We start from the raw sequence: 16,765 nt of genomic DNA on the forward strand, positions 1-16,765 counted from the left end.
AATAAACAAGTCATTTGCATAAAGTGCACTCGGCGGCCGCCTGAAAAGGCAGCCTTTAGAAGTTGTTTGACGGGTTGGAAGAAACATCAATAGCAGGCAATACAAAGACCTGGCGCTCCAGCCTGGAGCGCTCTGCTCAACCGTGACTGACTTCTCACAACTGAGTGTAGTGACGGGTTGGAAGAAACATCAATAGCAGGCAATACAAAGACCTGGCGCTCCAGCCTGGAGCGCTCTGCTCAACCGTGACTGACTTCTCACAACTGAGTGTTTTCTACCTGAGAGGATCGTGTTTGGAGTTGTAGTGGTTCTTGCATGGGAGAAGTCCAATATTTTCTGATCTCCTCATTACTTTCAAACATTGTCTTCAAATCTTTTCTCAGAGAGTAGATTTCAATGAAAGACAGACCAACTGTAGAAAACCTGCTAAAGTATGGTTTCAGCAAACGAGCAATCTCTCTCAGTTTGCGTGAATAAGCTGGTGAGATGCCAATGTTTGCCTGCAACCACTCTTCCCACTTGTTTTTGTGAATTCCTCGTTCCTTTTCTTCCTGAAAGAATTTGAAAGATGCATCCAGAAGAGAACCATACTGAAGGTTAAAACACATACTGGTGGCCTCCTGTCTTTGAATCTGCCTGTATCCTTCCTTCAGCTTTTCAATAGCAGCATCTGATGACCCTATTTTCTCTGAGGAAAAAAAGAAAACTTCTTTCCTAACTGTCTTACTCACATCAACCTCTTTTGACTGCAAGTATTGATGGAGTTCTTCTGGTGACATAACCTTTCGTTTTTTCACCTGCTCCCCATACAGAGATGTCAGTTTTCTTTTTGGTTGGGAGAGAAATCTAGGTAGTTTCCTACTTTCTGATGGCCCTTCTCTTTTCATTCTATTCAATACATCAACATAATTATTATGATGAAATATATGCTCCTCAATGATACCAAGTTGTTCTACACTCCATCTGCTTTGTTGATCCATATCTTGAGGAAGAAGTTCTCTCTCTAATTCTTCAGAAATGCTATCTTGAGACATAAATATTTAGCAAATATAGTGACAGTAAAAACACTTCTCTCACAGAAAACACAACTGCACGGCGGGCGAGTCCGGAATGAAATGGCAAAATCACCAGGCTATGTTACAATCAATACCAAGTGGTGGGCGGACGTGACGTAACTGTTGCTATCACATGATTTAATCTTGTCTTGCCATTGGAGGAATCAGTATAGAAGACAAGCTTGCTGTTTGTTTTTACCAGATCAATACGGTAGTTATGGCTAGCCGACCGACGGGCAGATTGGATCAATACGCACGCTGGCTGCAACTAGTTAATATTTCAATGGAAACTAAATTTAGCGTTGCACAGAGAGAAAGGGGGAATGTACGTTCTGGGTTACTGATTCCGACAGACCCGGCATTGGTTCAAAACAACCTTACTTTACTGTATTTTTTTTGTATGGATTTATGCAGTATTTTTCTGATTTTGTCGCATGTTTCATTTTAGTAAAAGTTTAGTCCAGAAGCCTATTTTGCGTTAATATTTAGGGTCTGTCGGAATCGGTGAGCCAGAACGTACATTCCCCCTTTCTCTACTCTCTGTGAGAGTGTCTGCGTGCGCATTGTCTGTCATTGTGACTGGGTGTGCGTCTCGGTGTGGCTGTGTAGGGATGGCCAAATCGTCCGCCCGGTCGCCAGGGGCGAGTAAAAAATCCGCCGGGCTAGTAAAAACCGACTCAGTGGCAACTCGTCCGGCTGGCCAATAAAAATTCTTGTCAAATGCGACCGTGTTGGATGTAATATCGAGTTTTAAAGCCATATAAACACTGCAGATCATCTGTGGTATCTACCGGGCCAGCGAAATTTCTGCCGGGCTAGTGATTTTCTTGATGTTACTCGCCCGGCTGGCGAGTTCACATTTTGAGATTTGGCCATCCCAGCTGTGTCTTCTACGTGTGTGCCGTAGGCGTATATCACGTATGTGTATCATTGTAAGTGTGTCTGTGAGTGAAGAGAGACAGAGAGAAAAAGTATGCATTTTCTCATAGATAACAGAAAAATAAATGTAGCTGATGGACCGTTTATTTACACCTATGACAAAGATCTTTTAAAGGTACCTCCCTTCTCATGTAAACCGTCTTGTAAATCGACTGCATTCGGAAATATCTGTGTCAGGACTTCCAAGCGGTGTAGCAGACATTTAGGCAAGCTAGTCTTATGATCAAATGACAACACGCTGCCGACCGTCTTAGACCTGCCGGCCATTCACGTTTCGAACAACTAACTCAGATGTGTAGGCTATATGTTATGCAGTGCGCGCTCGATCAAATACCATTTTCGTTTTGAAATACTTTCCAAACACGTTTATAACCACAGATCCACCTGGACTGTTGCGTGCTCTCGGGACATCCGTCCGCTTTGACACATATACCTACAGGAATCGTGAAACCTACCTGACTTCCCGTGTAAACCGTCAAGTAAACCACCCTAGTTCCGTCCAGGCTTTTACATTCTTGAAAGGGCATCATTGCACTTTGATTCGTACCAACATGCTACAGCGTGGCCCCTTTCTACGCAGATTGGAAGTTTTTGATAGATTAATTTTGTAACTGACGCCCATGTCAATCACTGAATCAGCAAATTCGGCAAAAACTCTCACTTTGCGAAGGGAGTAGCTATGTGCAAGTTGCTTACTGTTATGTGTCTGAGAGGAAGGATGTTGTTATTCCCTGTTAAAGTGCGGACACATCGGTGGTTGTTTGACACGAAAAGGAAGGTACCGGTCTCTAACCAACAATTATGTTAGGGTTGGTTTAATGGTTTATGGTTGTTTCGAGCTTGAAGTAGATTTGATGATAAACATATATATTCAAGGTTAAAACACACAAATCATGTCTAATCTGTGTATTTATCAAAGAAACGTTGGCCTTAAACTTTTTTTGTACTCCGTTAAACCGGCCAAACATATTACATTTTAAAAATACTGATTTCTGTGTCACTGCGATAAATTCCTCCATGTTGCTGTACAAGCCCAGACTGATACGAAGACTGTAGCCTACTCTTGTTTCATTACATATTATATAACATAGATCACAATGGTCTCCGAGATATTAAGACCTCTACTGGCATGCATAGTAAAAGCTGTTTGCGATAACAGAACCGTCAGACCACCACAAAGTCCACTCTGTATGTGTTAGATTTCTGTGCGGCAAGATCTGTTCTTTATATATAATCGATATTTATTTAATGATAACGGTAGCTCTCCGCTCTGTAAAGACTCGAATTTTCTTTCAAAAGTCCTAATCAAGAAGTTGAACTTATTTCAAACTATCGCGATCACACATTAAGCGGTTCGTGAATACCTATAGCTATGACTTTGCTTTCTTCATCCTACACACGCGAGAGAGATCACTCAGGATGTGAAAACGAAACCATATTTTCACGCGTGTGTATATATCACATAAATGAGTTCGGGTTGAACTACAGCATGGCAGGGACCTCAGAAGTAAGCACAGCCACGTATAAATAATTTCCCTCTAAAAAAGAAAAAGACATCCATTCAAAAAACAAGACAAAACAATTTTTCGCAGTGAATTTTCTTGTTTGTTTTCACTGAGACATGACTGGCCTCTTTCGTTCACATGTTGCCCAGTTGTGAAATATCACTGTCTCTTCATGGATGAAGAAGTCCGGTCCAGGTTAAATAGCTTTCCTCCAACGGAATACTGGTTTGTTCGGCGGGTTGTTAACTAGTTGATTGCTTACTTGCCAATGGCTTGCTAGCGTGCTTGTGTGCTTGTTGGTTTGTTCGGATGCTTGTCTGTTTGTCAGGTAATGCCACATCAGTTTTTTCTTCAAGATTAAACACACATCCCTTTCAGATGATTGGACAGTGAAACCCTCATTTTAAGACCCCCAATTTATAAATTTATAAGACCTCTCCCGTTATAAAACCCGTTAAAAGACCTTGCGTTTCACATTCTCTGTTCATAACCTGTCAGTGGGCGGGGATGTAGCTCAGTCGGTAGCGCGCTGGATTTGTATCCAGTTGGCCGCTGTCAGCGTGAGTTCGTCCCCACGTTCGGCGAGAGATTTATTTCTCAGAGTCAACTTGACTTTGTGTGAAGACTCTCCTCAGTGTCCGAACACCCCCGTGTGTACACGCAAGTACAAGACCAAGTGCGCACGAAAAAGATCCTGTAATCCATGTCAGAGTTCGGTGGGTTATAGAAACACGAAAATACCCAGCATGCTTCCCCGAAAGCGGCGTATGGCTGCCTAAATGGCGGGGTAAAAACGGTCATACACGTAAAAGCCGTGGGAGTTTCAGCCCATGAACGAACAAACAAAATAACCTGTCAGTGTAAATGTATCCCAATTAAAAAAAAACTCCTTCTTAAAACATGACTTTGTGATGCTCTTAACAGGGGAGTTCCACTGTATTTCTTCCTATCAGAAACTGTCCGTGTTTCTGTTGAAGAGTGTCATAGGCACAGGTGCGGGCTCTACTCTCGCTCCCGACAACAGCGTTTTGTTCCTGCTGGGCACCGTTCTCCCTCCCCCGTTCTGTGTCACCGAATCATCATCATCGTCGTCGTCTTCATCATCGTCGTCGTCGATGCACCTCTCCACGCAGATGATGGCGAGGCGGTAGAAGACGAGCGAGATGACGAGCAGGTTCTTGCAGATGAAGAAGATGATGGAGTAGGTGAGGAGGTCGTACGTCAGCAGGGTGTAGATACGGGTGGCGGCGTACGGACCGTCCTGAACGACGACGCTGAACAGCAGGCTCCAGATCTCCGTGGTGAACATGAACTCGCAGACGCCGTGCTTCTTTTTCTTCTGGCGAGTCCGCGCGGCGGTGATGGCGGGCTGCACGCCGCGCAGCTTGAGGGTGTTCTTGGTGGCTGTCAGCACGAAGACGAACTGCAGCAGACTGAGGGACCACACGCCCAGAACGACGTAGGTCAACACCCGATCCCCGCGCACCTCCGGCTCGTCGAACAGCTCGAACAGCTCCATGTTGTCGGAGGCGATGCCCATGAAGACGAAGAGGAGCTGAGAGAGCTCGTGGCGCGAGATGTCTCCGCGGGGCAGTAGCCATCGACACAGCACCAGCAGGAACAGCAGGGTCTGCTCCATCACCGACACCCACACTTCGGGTTCCAGTCTGATCGGTACTGTCAGCTGAAAAACGGAGATACGAATATGAAAGACATTTAATTACACAATGGTATATCCTCAGCGTATTACCAATACCTGTCCCACTATATGCCAAACAAGTCTAAGAGGACGTTAAACCATAATAGTCGGTCAGTCGGTCGATCTGAAGATGGCGAGAATAATTTTTATTTTTAAAACAATTAATGATGATTCAGTTAAAGAGAATTCAAACCCAAGGAACTGACCCCGTTGACTTCCACAAGTGAAGTGAGGTTGTTGCTTTTGTCCAGAGCGTCGTTGTATCTATTGAGGCGATCCATCTCCACCAGCCAGATAGGGGGCAGCACTGCAGCCAGGTAGGCAACGAAGCACGGGCAGATCCTGTGCAAATGAAACAAACAAAAACGTTCACTCAAAAGTTTGCTAATAAAGATAGAGTTTTGTGAGGTAAGTTTAAGTGCATGTGTTGGTTACAAAATATGAAATTATGTTTTCATAAAAACTTTTGTTTAAAAGCCCACTTCGTCTCGGGAAAACAGTTCAACTCACCGTCTCGGATAATACTAAACCGATTCCTTCATAAGCGTATAACCATCTATACAAGAAAAAGCCACTGGCGGAGTGATTAAACCACGTAACGACGCACCAGTCACTCAGTGCCGTAGTTCGGTATAACTTTATAGCGATTATAACATTTATTTCACTGCGTATAGCTGCCTGTGTTCGTGGTTGCGAAAGGTTGGCAGACATGGAGTTGGCTGGTTGATGAATTTTTGTTTATGTCCCATATTGATTATTAAGGGTCGATTAAATTTTGTGTTCTTTGTGGATTGTAATGCGGTCTGTCACGGTAAAGAAAAAACGTTTCTGAAAACTCAGACAGGACACACACACACACACACACACACACACACACACACACGCACACACACACACACGCACACGCACACACACACATACACACACACACACACACACACACAGTCATGCACGCATGCGTGTTTGTGTATGTGTCAGCCCACCTTTCGCAGCCACGAACACGGGGAGCTGGGCAGTGAAATAAATGTTAAAATCGCTCCGTGTGGTCCACGGTTTGATCCGTGTTTGTTTATTCTGTCTTTAGTGAGCATTCGCTCAGTTAAAACTTTATATTTACTAATTTTCCTCAGATTTTTAAGCGAGCAGAGTGGCCGCGGGGAAAAGAGCGATAGTATTCAAACACTGTCGACTCCTAAGTCGTTGGTTCGAATCCCATTCCCGTCAATATTTCTGTGTGTGTTTATGTGTTTGTGTGTCTGTACGTATGTGTCCCAACCAATGCAAGACTGGTACCAGCGTAATGTGCATGTGTGCACGTGTGTGTGTGCATTGAAAATGGAGGATCGAGAATTGTGCCAGACCAGTGCCAAGAGCGTGAAACGAGAGTGAAAGTGGTGGTGCCAGACTGAGAATGGTGGTGCCAGACCAGTGCCAGAGTGAGAGTGGTGGTGCCAGACTGATATTGGTGGTGCCAGACCAGTGCCAGAGTGAGAGTGGTGGTGCCAGACTGAGAATGGTGGTGCCAGACCAGTGCCAGAGAGAGAGTGGTGGTGCCAGACTGAGAATGGTGGTGCCAGACCAGTGCCAGAGAGAGAGTGGTGGTGCCAGACTGAGAATGGTTGTGCCAGACCAGTGCCAGAGTGAGAGTGGTGGTTCCAGACTGAGAATGGTGGTGCCAGACCAGTGCCAGAGTGAGAGTGGTGGTGCCAGAATGAAAGTTGTGGTGCCACACAGTTGCTGGCGTGAGAGTGGTGGTGTCGGAGTAAGAAAAGTGGTGAAAGTGCAACAGTGAGAATGATAGTGCCAGATCGGTTCCAGAACGAGAGTGGTGCCAGAGTGAGGGTGCTAGAGTGTAAATGGTAGTGCCAGATCGGTGTAAGAGCCAGAGTGTGAGTGGAGATGCGAGAGAGATACGTGAGAATGGTGGTACAAGACCGGTGCCAGTGCGCCAGCTATACCGGTGTGACAACAAGAAACCCAGAGAGTGGTGGTGTCGGTGTCATGAACTGAAACCTCTGCTGAACAATCCTTTTCATCGCGGTCAATGCGCATGCGCCAATCTTGGACTTAAAAAATGCGACCCTTTGACCGAACGAATCATGGGTTAGGGTTAGGGTTATTTTGTTCACGACCTGACTAACCTCCCCATTGACCGCAATGAGAAGGATTGCATTGTTCAGGCAGAGTTTTCAGTTCGTGACACCGGAGTGAGAGTGAGAGTGACAGAGGTAGAATAGTGCTAGACCGTCTCCAAAAGCGACTTTCAAACGAGCAGAGTGGCAGCGGGGATAAGAGTGACAGTATTCAAACACTGTTAACTCCCAAGTCATCGGTTTGATTCCCGATCGGTTGTATGTCTGTGTCTGTGTCTGAGAGTGAGAATGATAGTGAACCGAGTTAGTTTTGACAGGTACAACATAAATCCCCCCCCCCCCCCCCCCCCGAAATTCCCCCGGCAGCTTGGTTTGTTGGTTTTCGGGCTCTCTTTTGTTTTGTTTTTGTTTTTGTTTTTTGTTTGATTTTGTGTGTCCGTCTTCCTTTAATTATCGGTTCAACATTTAATGAAAAAGACCCAGAAGGTGTTTAAAGCTGCTGTAATTTCTGTTTGCCAGTGCCTTTTACTGAATTAATTTTTGTTTGAACAGACAGCACCAAGGCTGTTATTTTTGGTATGTGACCAAATGGAAGGATAGTCTTATCCCGTGTGAAAGCCTGACCAGATCAGAGATTGAAAGGCGAACTGTTAGCACAAGGCTGAGTGGGCCTTTAACAAGTATCAATTTTTAGTTTTATTTGGTTTAATAAAATGTACTACAACTTTAAAAATTTCCAAGTTTTTCGCATATTTAAATTTCTAATTATGTTCAGTTTTTGCTTTTGGTCTTCGTTCTTTTCTTCCTGACATTTTTTTTCTCGTACTGTTTGTTCTTGGCTCTAGTGCTACAGGCTCTAGATTTTAGCAGCTTGGGCGGTTGGTTGGTTTTCGCTCTCTCTCTCTCTCTCTCTCTCTCTCTCTCTCTCTCTCTCTCTCTCTCTCTCTCTCTCTCTCTCTCTCTCTCTCTCTCTCTCTCTCTCTCTCTCTCTCTCTCTCTCTCTCTCTCTCCCTCTCTCAGTATAAGACCAGTCTTGCTTTTTCGGGTACTTCAGTTTGGAATTCACTTCCATCATCCTTTAAGCACTTAAAGTCATTAAAAGGTTTTAAAAAATATGTTAAAAACCACATAATGGACGTCAAAGATATGCTGTGCATTGTATATTCTGAACATATTTTTGTTACACTATTGCTACATGTTCGATTGCTACCAGCTTATATTTATAATTACCTGCATAGTATGCATTTGATTTTATGAATAACCACATATGTATGCTCTTCATGCCTCATCTTCATCATCATCACCATCATCATCATCATCATCATCATTATCATCATCATCATCGTCATCTTTATTATCACGTTTTCCGACCTCCTTTTGTTGGTTAACTTTTTAACTTTTTAATTTTTAATGTTGTAACTATATAATTGTGTGTCTATGCGTCCCAAGGACAGATTGTAAGAAAAGGCGTAGCCTTAAATCCTTGTTAAATAAAGTTCAATTCAATTCAATTCAATTCTCTCTCTCTCTCTCTCTCTCTCTCTCTCTCTCTCTCCCTCCCTCCCTCCCTCCCTCCCTCCCTACCTCCTCCCTCTCTCTCTCTCTCTCTCTCTCTCTCTCTCTCTCTCTCTCTCTCTCTCTCTCTCTCTCTCTCTCTCTCTCTCTCTCTCTCTCTCTCTCTCTCGGTTTCTCTCTCTCTCGCTTTCTCTCTCTCTCCCTCTCCAGTTATTTAATTTTTCTGAAATCATATTATGTGCTCCAGACCAAGGTGCCCAAGTTGACAATTGTATTCCTGTGGGTGGTGCGTCGGTAGGCCGGAATGTCGCTTGCCCTGTTTTCGTGTCGCTCTCAAAAGCATAGAGGGGAGAAAAACGCCTTGGTAATGTCGGGCTTGAAAGCTCAAACCTGGCATGGAAACACTCGAGTAAATCTTAAATCAACAAAAGGAAAAACAATGCAGTTGTGAACATCTGCTTGCCATACAAGCTTGTATTGTTCTCCCATACATGCTTTTGTTGGTAGACATCTTGGTTGAATGGCTGAGTTGGTGGGTCAGTTTGGCCGTTGGAAAAGTCTTGATTTCTGTCTGCTCTGTGAATCGATGATGGCAGTTAGAGAATAATACTGTTGCTGTGTGTGTGTGTTTGTTTGTCTCTGTGTTTGTTTGTGTATTTGTTTGCCAGTTGGTGGGTTAGATCGTGTGTGTATTTGTTTGCATATGTTTGTTTGTTTGTTTGTTTGTTTTCTTCTTTCTTGTATACTTCTTTTCCTCTCATTCACTCATTCTTTTCTTTCTTTTCTTTCCTTTGTTTCTTGAATGAGATGCGAATTATCCCCCCCAAAAAAGAAAACAAGTCGCGTAAGGCGAAATTACAACATTTAGTCAAGCTGTCGAACTAACAGAATGAAACTGAACTCACTGCATTTTTACAGCAAGAGCGTATACTCGTAGCATCGTCAGTCCACCGCTCGATGCACAGGCAGTGAAATTGACAAGAAGAGCGGGGTAGTAGTTGCGCTGAGAAGGATAGCACGCTTTTCTTTATCTCTATTCTTTTTAACTTTCTGAGCGTGTTTTTAATCCAAACATATCACATCTATATGTTTTTGGAATCAGGAACCCACAAGGAATAAGATGAAATTGTTTTTAAATCGATTTTGGAAATTTTATTTTAATAATAATTTTTATATTTTTAATTTTCAGAGCTTGTTTTTAATCCGAATATAACATATTTATATGTTTTTGAAATCAGAAAATGATGAAGAATAAGATAAACGTAAATTTGGATCGTTTAAAAATTATTTTTGTTTTTACAATTTTCAGATTTTTAATGACCAAAGTCATTAATTAATTTTTAGGCCACCAAGCTGAAATGCAATACCAAAGTCCGGCCTTTGTCGAAGATTGCTGGGCCAAAATTTCTATCAATTTGATTGAAAAATGAGGGTGTGACAGTGCCGCCTCAACTTTTACAAAAAGCCGGATATGGTGTCATCAAAGGTATTTATCGAAAAAAAGAAAAAAACATCCGGGGATATCATTCCCAGGAACTCTCATGTCAAATTTCATAAAGATCGGTCCAGTAGTTTGGTCTGAATCGCTCTACACACACACACACACAGACAGACACAGACAGACACACACACACACACACACACACACACACACACACACACACACACACACACACACACACACACACACACACAAACACACACATACACCACAACCCTCGTCTCGATTCCCCCCTCTACGTTAAAACATTTAGTCAAAACTTGACTAAATGTAAAAAGAGGGGCCATGTTACTCTTAAAAGGTTTTTCACGTTAAATGATATATTATATGGATGTCAGACAACGTGCTTTTTTGTGCGTTAATCGTTTGAATTTGTCAAAAATCGATTTGACAAAATATCCTTGTAAGTTGTTGGGTTTTTGTTTTTTTGTTTTTTTTGGTTGTTTTTTTAAGAAACGAGATGGTTGATGGTTTTTCACGACCCTTCAACCTACTTGACTATGCAAGACCGCAAAATAAACGAGAACTCAAAACAAGTGTGATAGCACTCCTACTTTTAAAACATTCCAGAAAATACGTATCTTTCATTTACCTAGGCCGGAACTGCTTGCTTGACTGATTCCAGTGTTCCACTCAGCCATACAAATCAGAATATGTGAGAGGGCTGATCTCTATATTTTACTTGAGGAGTGTTCATTGTTGTGCCCAGGCGGTAGGCTACTTCTCGCTCATTTGACTGTTTTCACACCATTGAACATATCGGTAAATGATCATGATCGATTTTCTGTTATCATAGACGTATGTCATTGCCAATACAATGGACGTACTGTAGAAAACAAATTTAAGTCTCGGGCTTTATTTTTACTCAACGCATAAGAAATAGAACTGTTCAAAATATTTGCGTCTGTTTCTGGGTTTAAACGGCGGTTTAATCAATCATATAGTACAATGCATGATACGCATAATTATTCAGAATCAACAACAAGTGTGTCTGTCTCCCTCACTCACTCTCTCCCTCTGCACACACACACACACACAAACACACACACACACACACTCGCGCGCGCGCGCATCCCAAGACATGTAAAGGATAAACATTGCAAAAGATCCCCCACCTTTATCTATCAATATCACAAAAAGCTGCAATTCCTTTAAACAATTCTCGTTTCATTAAAACCGCATGTATGTACAAAGCTCTTCACACGTCGCAATAAAGAGACAGTGCACTAGCTTGATAGGTCTATCTCAACTTTGACGAATGGCTGTCATATAAACATCACAGATAAGTTTTGTTGTGGCTGGCCGCACGATTGTGTCGTTGCCCAGCGATAAGATTCAAAAGATGATGTGGGAACTTAACTTTCTTATCCGTTTTTGATTTATCATTCCTGGTCATGTTCGGTAAAATACTCAAGGGATATTTACTGCGCTGTACATTTGACACACCTGCTATAATGTTTTTGAAAATGCTCCCTTACTATGCTAATTACTTAAATGATATTTAATCAGCGAACAGTTTTCTTAGCCGCTCTAAAAACGGCAGTACCAGACATTATCTATTGGAGATGACATACCGTCTCGAAAGACTACCCAACGTTAACATAGCCTTTTTGGTTTTGGATAATTGAACGCTCACATACTAATTCTAATACATTCCTCGTGTGTGGTGTCATCTATTCAAATCTAAACCCGAAGGCTATTTTGAATAATATGTACTCTGGCGAAAGAGTTTAAATTTCCCCACACTCAGGGGCAAACAGTACCGCAGTAGGACGGAAAAGAAAACAAAGACTGCTCGTGAAGAAATCATCCTCTCAAAAGATTACAGCCGTTTAAAATGTGAATAGCTGAGCGCTTAAAGTAAAACACTAATGTTACGGTATTCTGGAAGTGTGGTGACATAATTTATATAACTATAGCAACAAAGTTATTTAACTTTTGTTTTATATTTTAAGTTACACAATTGCGTCGGTGTTTCAACCCATGTAAAACCGGCAGTCTCTCTTCGTCCCCTACCTTTACCTGTATTTATCTGTAACGCAGAGACCGGCACGGTTGGCCTAGTGGTAAGGCGTCCGCCACGTGATCGGGAGGTCGTGGGTTCGAACCCCGGCCGGGTCATACCTAAGACTTTAAAATTGGCAATCTGGTGGCTGCTCCGCCTAGCGTCTGGCATTATGGGGTTAGTGCTAGGACTGGTTGGTCCGGTGTCAGAATAATGTGACTGGGTGAGCCATGAAGCCTGTGCTGCGACTTCTGTCTTGTGTGTGGCGCACGTTATATGTCAAAGCAGCATCGCCTTGATATGGCCTTTCGTGGTCGGCTGGGCGTTAAGCAAACAAACAAACAAACTGTAACGCAGTTTCAAATGGGTTACACTTGGATTAGTCTTTGAAAGCATTCCCTGAAACATTAAGATTCAAACCTACGTGTTATTTCGATGTGAGCTAGAACATTTCGGGGCAAGTTAGTGAGCTATGCACTTTTAATGGGACATTTCACAACGGTTTTATTTATATAGCTCAAAGAAATTAGTTTTTCATCTCTCTGTTTTGCTCACACAAAAAACATTGACTATCGTCTGCTAGTACTGTGACGGACATCTTTTGCTATCAACTAATGACAAAGACTGAGTGTTTAAGTGCTGTCTTAAGATGGTATCCAGCACGAGCAGCACACACACACACACACACACACACACACACACACACACATACTGACACACACATATACACTGACACACACACACACACTGACACACACACACAAACACACACACACCACAACCCCCACCCCCTCCTCACCCCCACACACACCCCTTCTCACCCCATCCAACCACCACACACACACACACACACACACACACGGACTCACCACTTGCTCTCCCGCCCTCCCCGCTTGGCCAGGGTGAAGATGGTCTCCAGCACGAGCAGCAGGTTGACCCCCAGCAGCATCCACAACCAGGTCCTGTCGGTCAGGGACACCACCAGCCACACGGCCAGCACGGAGTGTACCAGCAGGATGAGTCGCACCAGGATGGCCACGGCCACGCGGTACTTGCCCTGGAACGCCTTGCACAGATCCTTCCCGCCTTGCTCATACCTCTCGCTGCTGCTGTGCAGGCCGTCCGTGCTGCCCTCGTCCGCATCGCGCTGAGGGGCTGTCATGGTTGGTGGTGGACTGGTCCTTCGAGCCTACTCAGTATTTAATTGATTAGGCGAAGTCGATTTCGATCACGAAGTGTACTTCAAGCCTCAATTTAATTCGGCCAAGTCCACTAGTGCGAAGCCTGCTGCACGAAGCTTTGGCACTGAGTTTACGGTAAAAGGACTTTGTGAAGTCGATTTGAAGCCTCAATTTAATTCGGCCAAGTCCACTAGTGCGAAGCCTGCCTCACGAAGCTTTCGCACTGGGTTTACGGGGAAAAAAGACTTCGCGAAGTCGACTTCGGGTTCAATTAAAGGACAGCCTGTATGAGGCTTGCTGCACGAAGCTTTGGTGCGAATGTTTTGGGTAAAATGACTTCGGGCTCAACTTCAAGTTCAGCTTTGGGATGAATTAGGGACAGCCTTCCGGGTTGTGAGAATGAGGGTTTCAATTGTGGACGGTTGGTCCTCCTACGTAAAACAGGCTGGAAGTCCACCAGAGCTGTGAAGTTGATGGTAACAAATGCACACTGGTGGTCCGTCAGAACTTACAGGGGTCTGGAGGCTGCCGCATATCTACGCTGTGACGAAACTGTGGTCACTGAAGGATTCCATCTTGCTGTGATATATTCATTCGTTGAAAGACATCGGAGATGTAGTTTTGTCAATCAGTGGGCTCTGCAGTCACCAGATATAAACTCGCTCATCAGTACTTACAATTCCATCGCAATGAAACCGTCCATGTTACAACAGACTACTTCCCAGTAAACTCTTGTATTGTTTAGCCACCTAGCAGAGCCCACTCACTGCGTCTTGTCCTGTTCAGTACAGACACAAGTTCTTGCCGATTTTCAAAGTAGCTAAACTGCCGGACTGCCAAACAGGCAACCCTGAAGTTCTCGCGGCAAACTGGTTTTGTCCGAACAGTCAGCGGCACTCCATTGCAACTCGTAAATTACCACACTTGAGACCTTACACGGGACTATGAAGAAGAATGGTATCTTTTACACACAATGGCGACCCCTCGCAGTGTTCAAAGTTACAGCGGACTTTTATTTTTTATTTTCACAGTCTTAAGTCACCACCTACACTGTGACGTTCGGGCCAACCGGAAAATCCAAAAAGATGTTGGCAAGCAGACTTATGTATAATGTGTGACTTGACGGAAATGATAAACGATTGTATTTTCGGGAGATTAAAATAAAAACACGGAAGTTGACCATCCGTCCCAAAAAATTAAAGTGTGACTGTTTTTTGCCCTGACTAATACATGTCTATCGATAATATGTTACATGTCCTATGTGTGTTGCGTTTTAGAGAAATTTATGCAAAGCTTAGCTTCAACGTGTGACAAACATGTTCAGCGAAACTCACATTGTTCAGACTTTTTTTCAAAGTTTTACAATGGATATCTGAGGAAATAAGTTAAGGGATGATTTCCGACTAGAGCACCTCCTCGTATGATAAACGCACATGATGCACAGATCGATGATTCAAGTTGTAGGCGCAGATTGCAATTTCCAAGGCCTGATTAATTTCTTTTTTTTCCGTCCTCTGTTTCTTTCTTCTCCACTTTCTTTCGTTTGTTTTCTTTTTTCTTTTTAGTTTCTTTCTTTGTATATTATATACCACTCCTAGCTTAGTTTCTTTTCTTTCTTCTATAGTCTTTTTCTCGTTCTTTCTTGTATTGTTTCTTCAGTTTTTTTCTTTGTATATCACTCTTGTATATCACTCGTTTGTATATCACTCTTGTATATCACTCTTGTATATATATCACTCGTTTGTTGTCTTTTTTCTTTTTAGTTTCTTTCTTTGTATATTATATACCACTCCTAGCTTAGTTTCTTTTCTTTCTTCTATATAGTCTTTTTCTCTTTCTTTCGTTTTGTTTTTCTTTTCCTCTGCCCTGAGCTTCGTTTCGTCTTGCTTCTAGGCTACTTTCTTTCTCCGAGATGGGTTTTATTGTTCATAACTGGTGACCTGTCTCTGGCCTTCTTAACCGAAATTAGACAGAAGAAAAAAACACTCACGGTCCAATTACAACATCTACACACTTTTAAAATCACACCGTCTTTGTCAACTTGTTCTACCAACCGTGAGTCCTCAGACTGCCAGGCGAACTACCGCACTAGTAATCTGTTAGCCTCTCGGTCTGTCCAATGGTTCTCAGTCTGTGCCGGATGCGTAGCCTGGGAAATAATAAAAAAAATATTCTTTGCGCAGCGAGGCGTGACAAGTGTCGGTTTATCATGCTGTGGGGACACCACTCACACCTGGGCTGAGTCGTGGGCTGATATGATTCACGCGTCGCTGACTGCACAACTGGTTTCAAAATGCCTTTTCGCGGGTAAATTAGCCTTGCCTCGCGTAGTTTTGTTGCCAACGCAGAACATTGGTGACACACTGATGGGCATACCGGCTCAACGGCAAGCGTAGATGAAGTCGTTCAAGCGAAATCTTTTGAAGTGCTTGCTCTTCACTATTGTACCCCTTGCTGTATTCTGAGCGCCAGTCAGTGTCTGTTTCAGGGGGGAAATCCAGACAGTTTCAGTAGGTAGTAAACATTGCCAGCACATATTTATTTCAAAGACCGAGTGATACTTAACAGCATTTAGTAGAACAGAAATTCTCACCGCCTAATTACATATTTCCCACATTTCTTTTCGAGGTTCTATGGGCTCTATCTGAGATTCCGATGAAACAGTAAATTCTTCAGCTCACACCACATGCACGTAACTTGAAAATAATCAGCAGCAGAGTTCACACACTGCACCAAAGGGAAGTGATCAGCTGGCAGCAGGCAGAACAGACCGTAGAACAGCAACTTGTAGAGTCTTATAGAGCGGCGTATCCAGAAAGCCCTCATAAAGATAAATCACTTATTAGTTGCTCTCTGCAACCAGCATCCCAAGGGGGAACTGATTCACTTCGGTTTGCCCGCCAAAGTGAAGAGGGGGAATCTGGGAGGCTGGCGCGGGTGCCGCTTGTGTGTGAGTGTGTGTGTGAGTGTAAAAGGGCGACTGAGCCACCCCAGAAAGAATGACCCCGATGAAAATTGAAAAAACTTGCGGGGTAGGGAACACAGACGCACAATTTCAGTTGTAAGTGGCAAGCTGTTTTGTTTGTTTGTTTTTTTGTTTGTTTGTTTGTTTGTTTGCCGTTTGATTGATTGTTTGTTTGTTTGTTTATTTGCCTTTGTTCGTTTATGCAAATGTTTGTCAGTTGTTGGTGAATTTGACTTCACGGTTGTAAGACAAACATTTTGCACATGTGTAAACAAATTAAAACTCAAGGAAAGGCTAAATGATGCTG

General features: G+C 43.3%; 1 protein-coding gene across 1 annotated transcript; it reads right to left on the reverse strand.

The window, feature by feature from the left end:
• Positions 1-1,951: 1,951 nt before the first annotated feature.
• LOC138959207 (transmembrane protein 26-like) lies at positions 1,952-16,427 on the reverse strand. The gene is made up of 3 exons (XM_070330605.1): positions 13,182-16,427; positions 5,405-5,540; positions 1,952-5,183 (listed from the first exon to the last, which is right to left on the reverse strand). Exons 1-3 carry the CDS (start codon positions 13,472-13,474, stop codon positions 4,449-4,451), a joined length of 1,164 nt encoding a protein of 387 aa, XP_070186706.1. The 5' UTR covers positions 13,475-16,427; the 3' UTR covers positions 1,952-4,448.
• Between the last annotated feature and the right edge of the window lie 338 nt (positions 16,428-16,765).

Source organism: Littorina saxatilis, linkage group LG2 (assembly GCF_037325665.1).
Source record: "Littorina saxatilis isolate snail1 linkage group LG2, US_GU_Lsax_2.0, whole genome shotgun sequence".
NCBI classification, from domain to species: domain Eukaryota; kingdom Metazoa; phylum Mollusca; class Gastropoda; order Littorinimorpha; family Littorinidae; genus Littorina; species Littorina saxatilis.

What these genes read in the sequence shown, in the direction of transcription:
- LOC138959207 (XM_070330605.1), bottom strand. Translation starts at nt 13,474, where the DNA reads ATGACAGCCCCTCAGCGCGATGCGGACGAGGGCAGCACGGACGGCCTG. An exon ending in GGAGGGCGGGAGAGCAAGTG is followed by an intron (nt 5,541 to 13,181) that starts GTGAGTCCGTGT and finishes TCATTTGCACAG; the next exon opens with GATCTGCCCGTGCTTCGTTG. An exon ending in CACTTGTGGAAGTCAACGGG is followed by an intron (nt 5,184 to 5,404) that starts GTCAGTTCCTTG and finishes TCCGTTTTTCAG; the next exon opens with CTGACAGTACCGATCAGACT.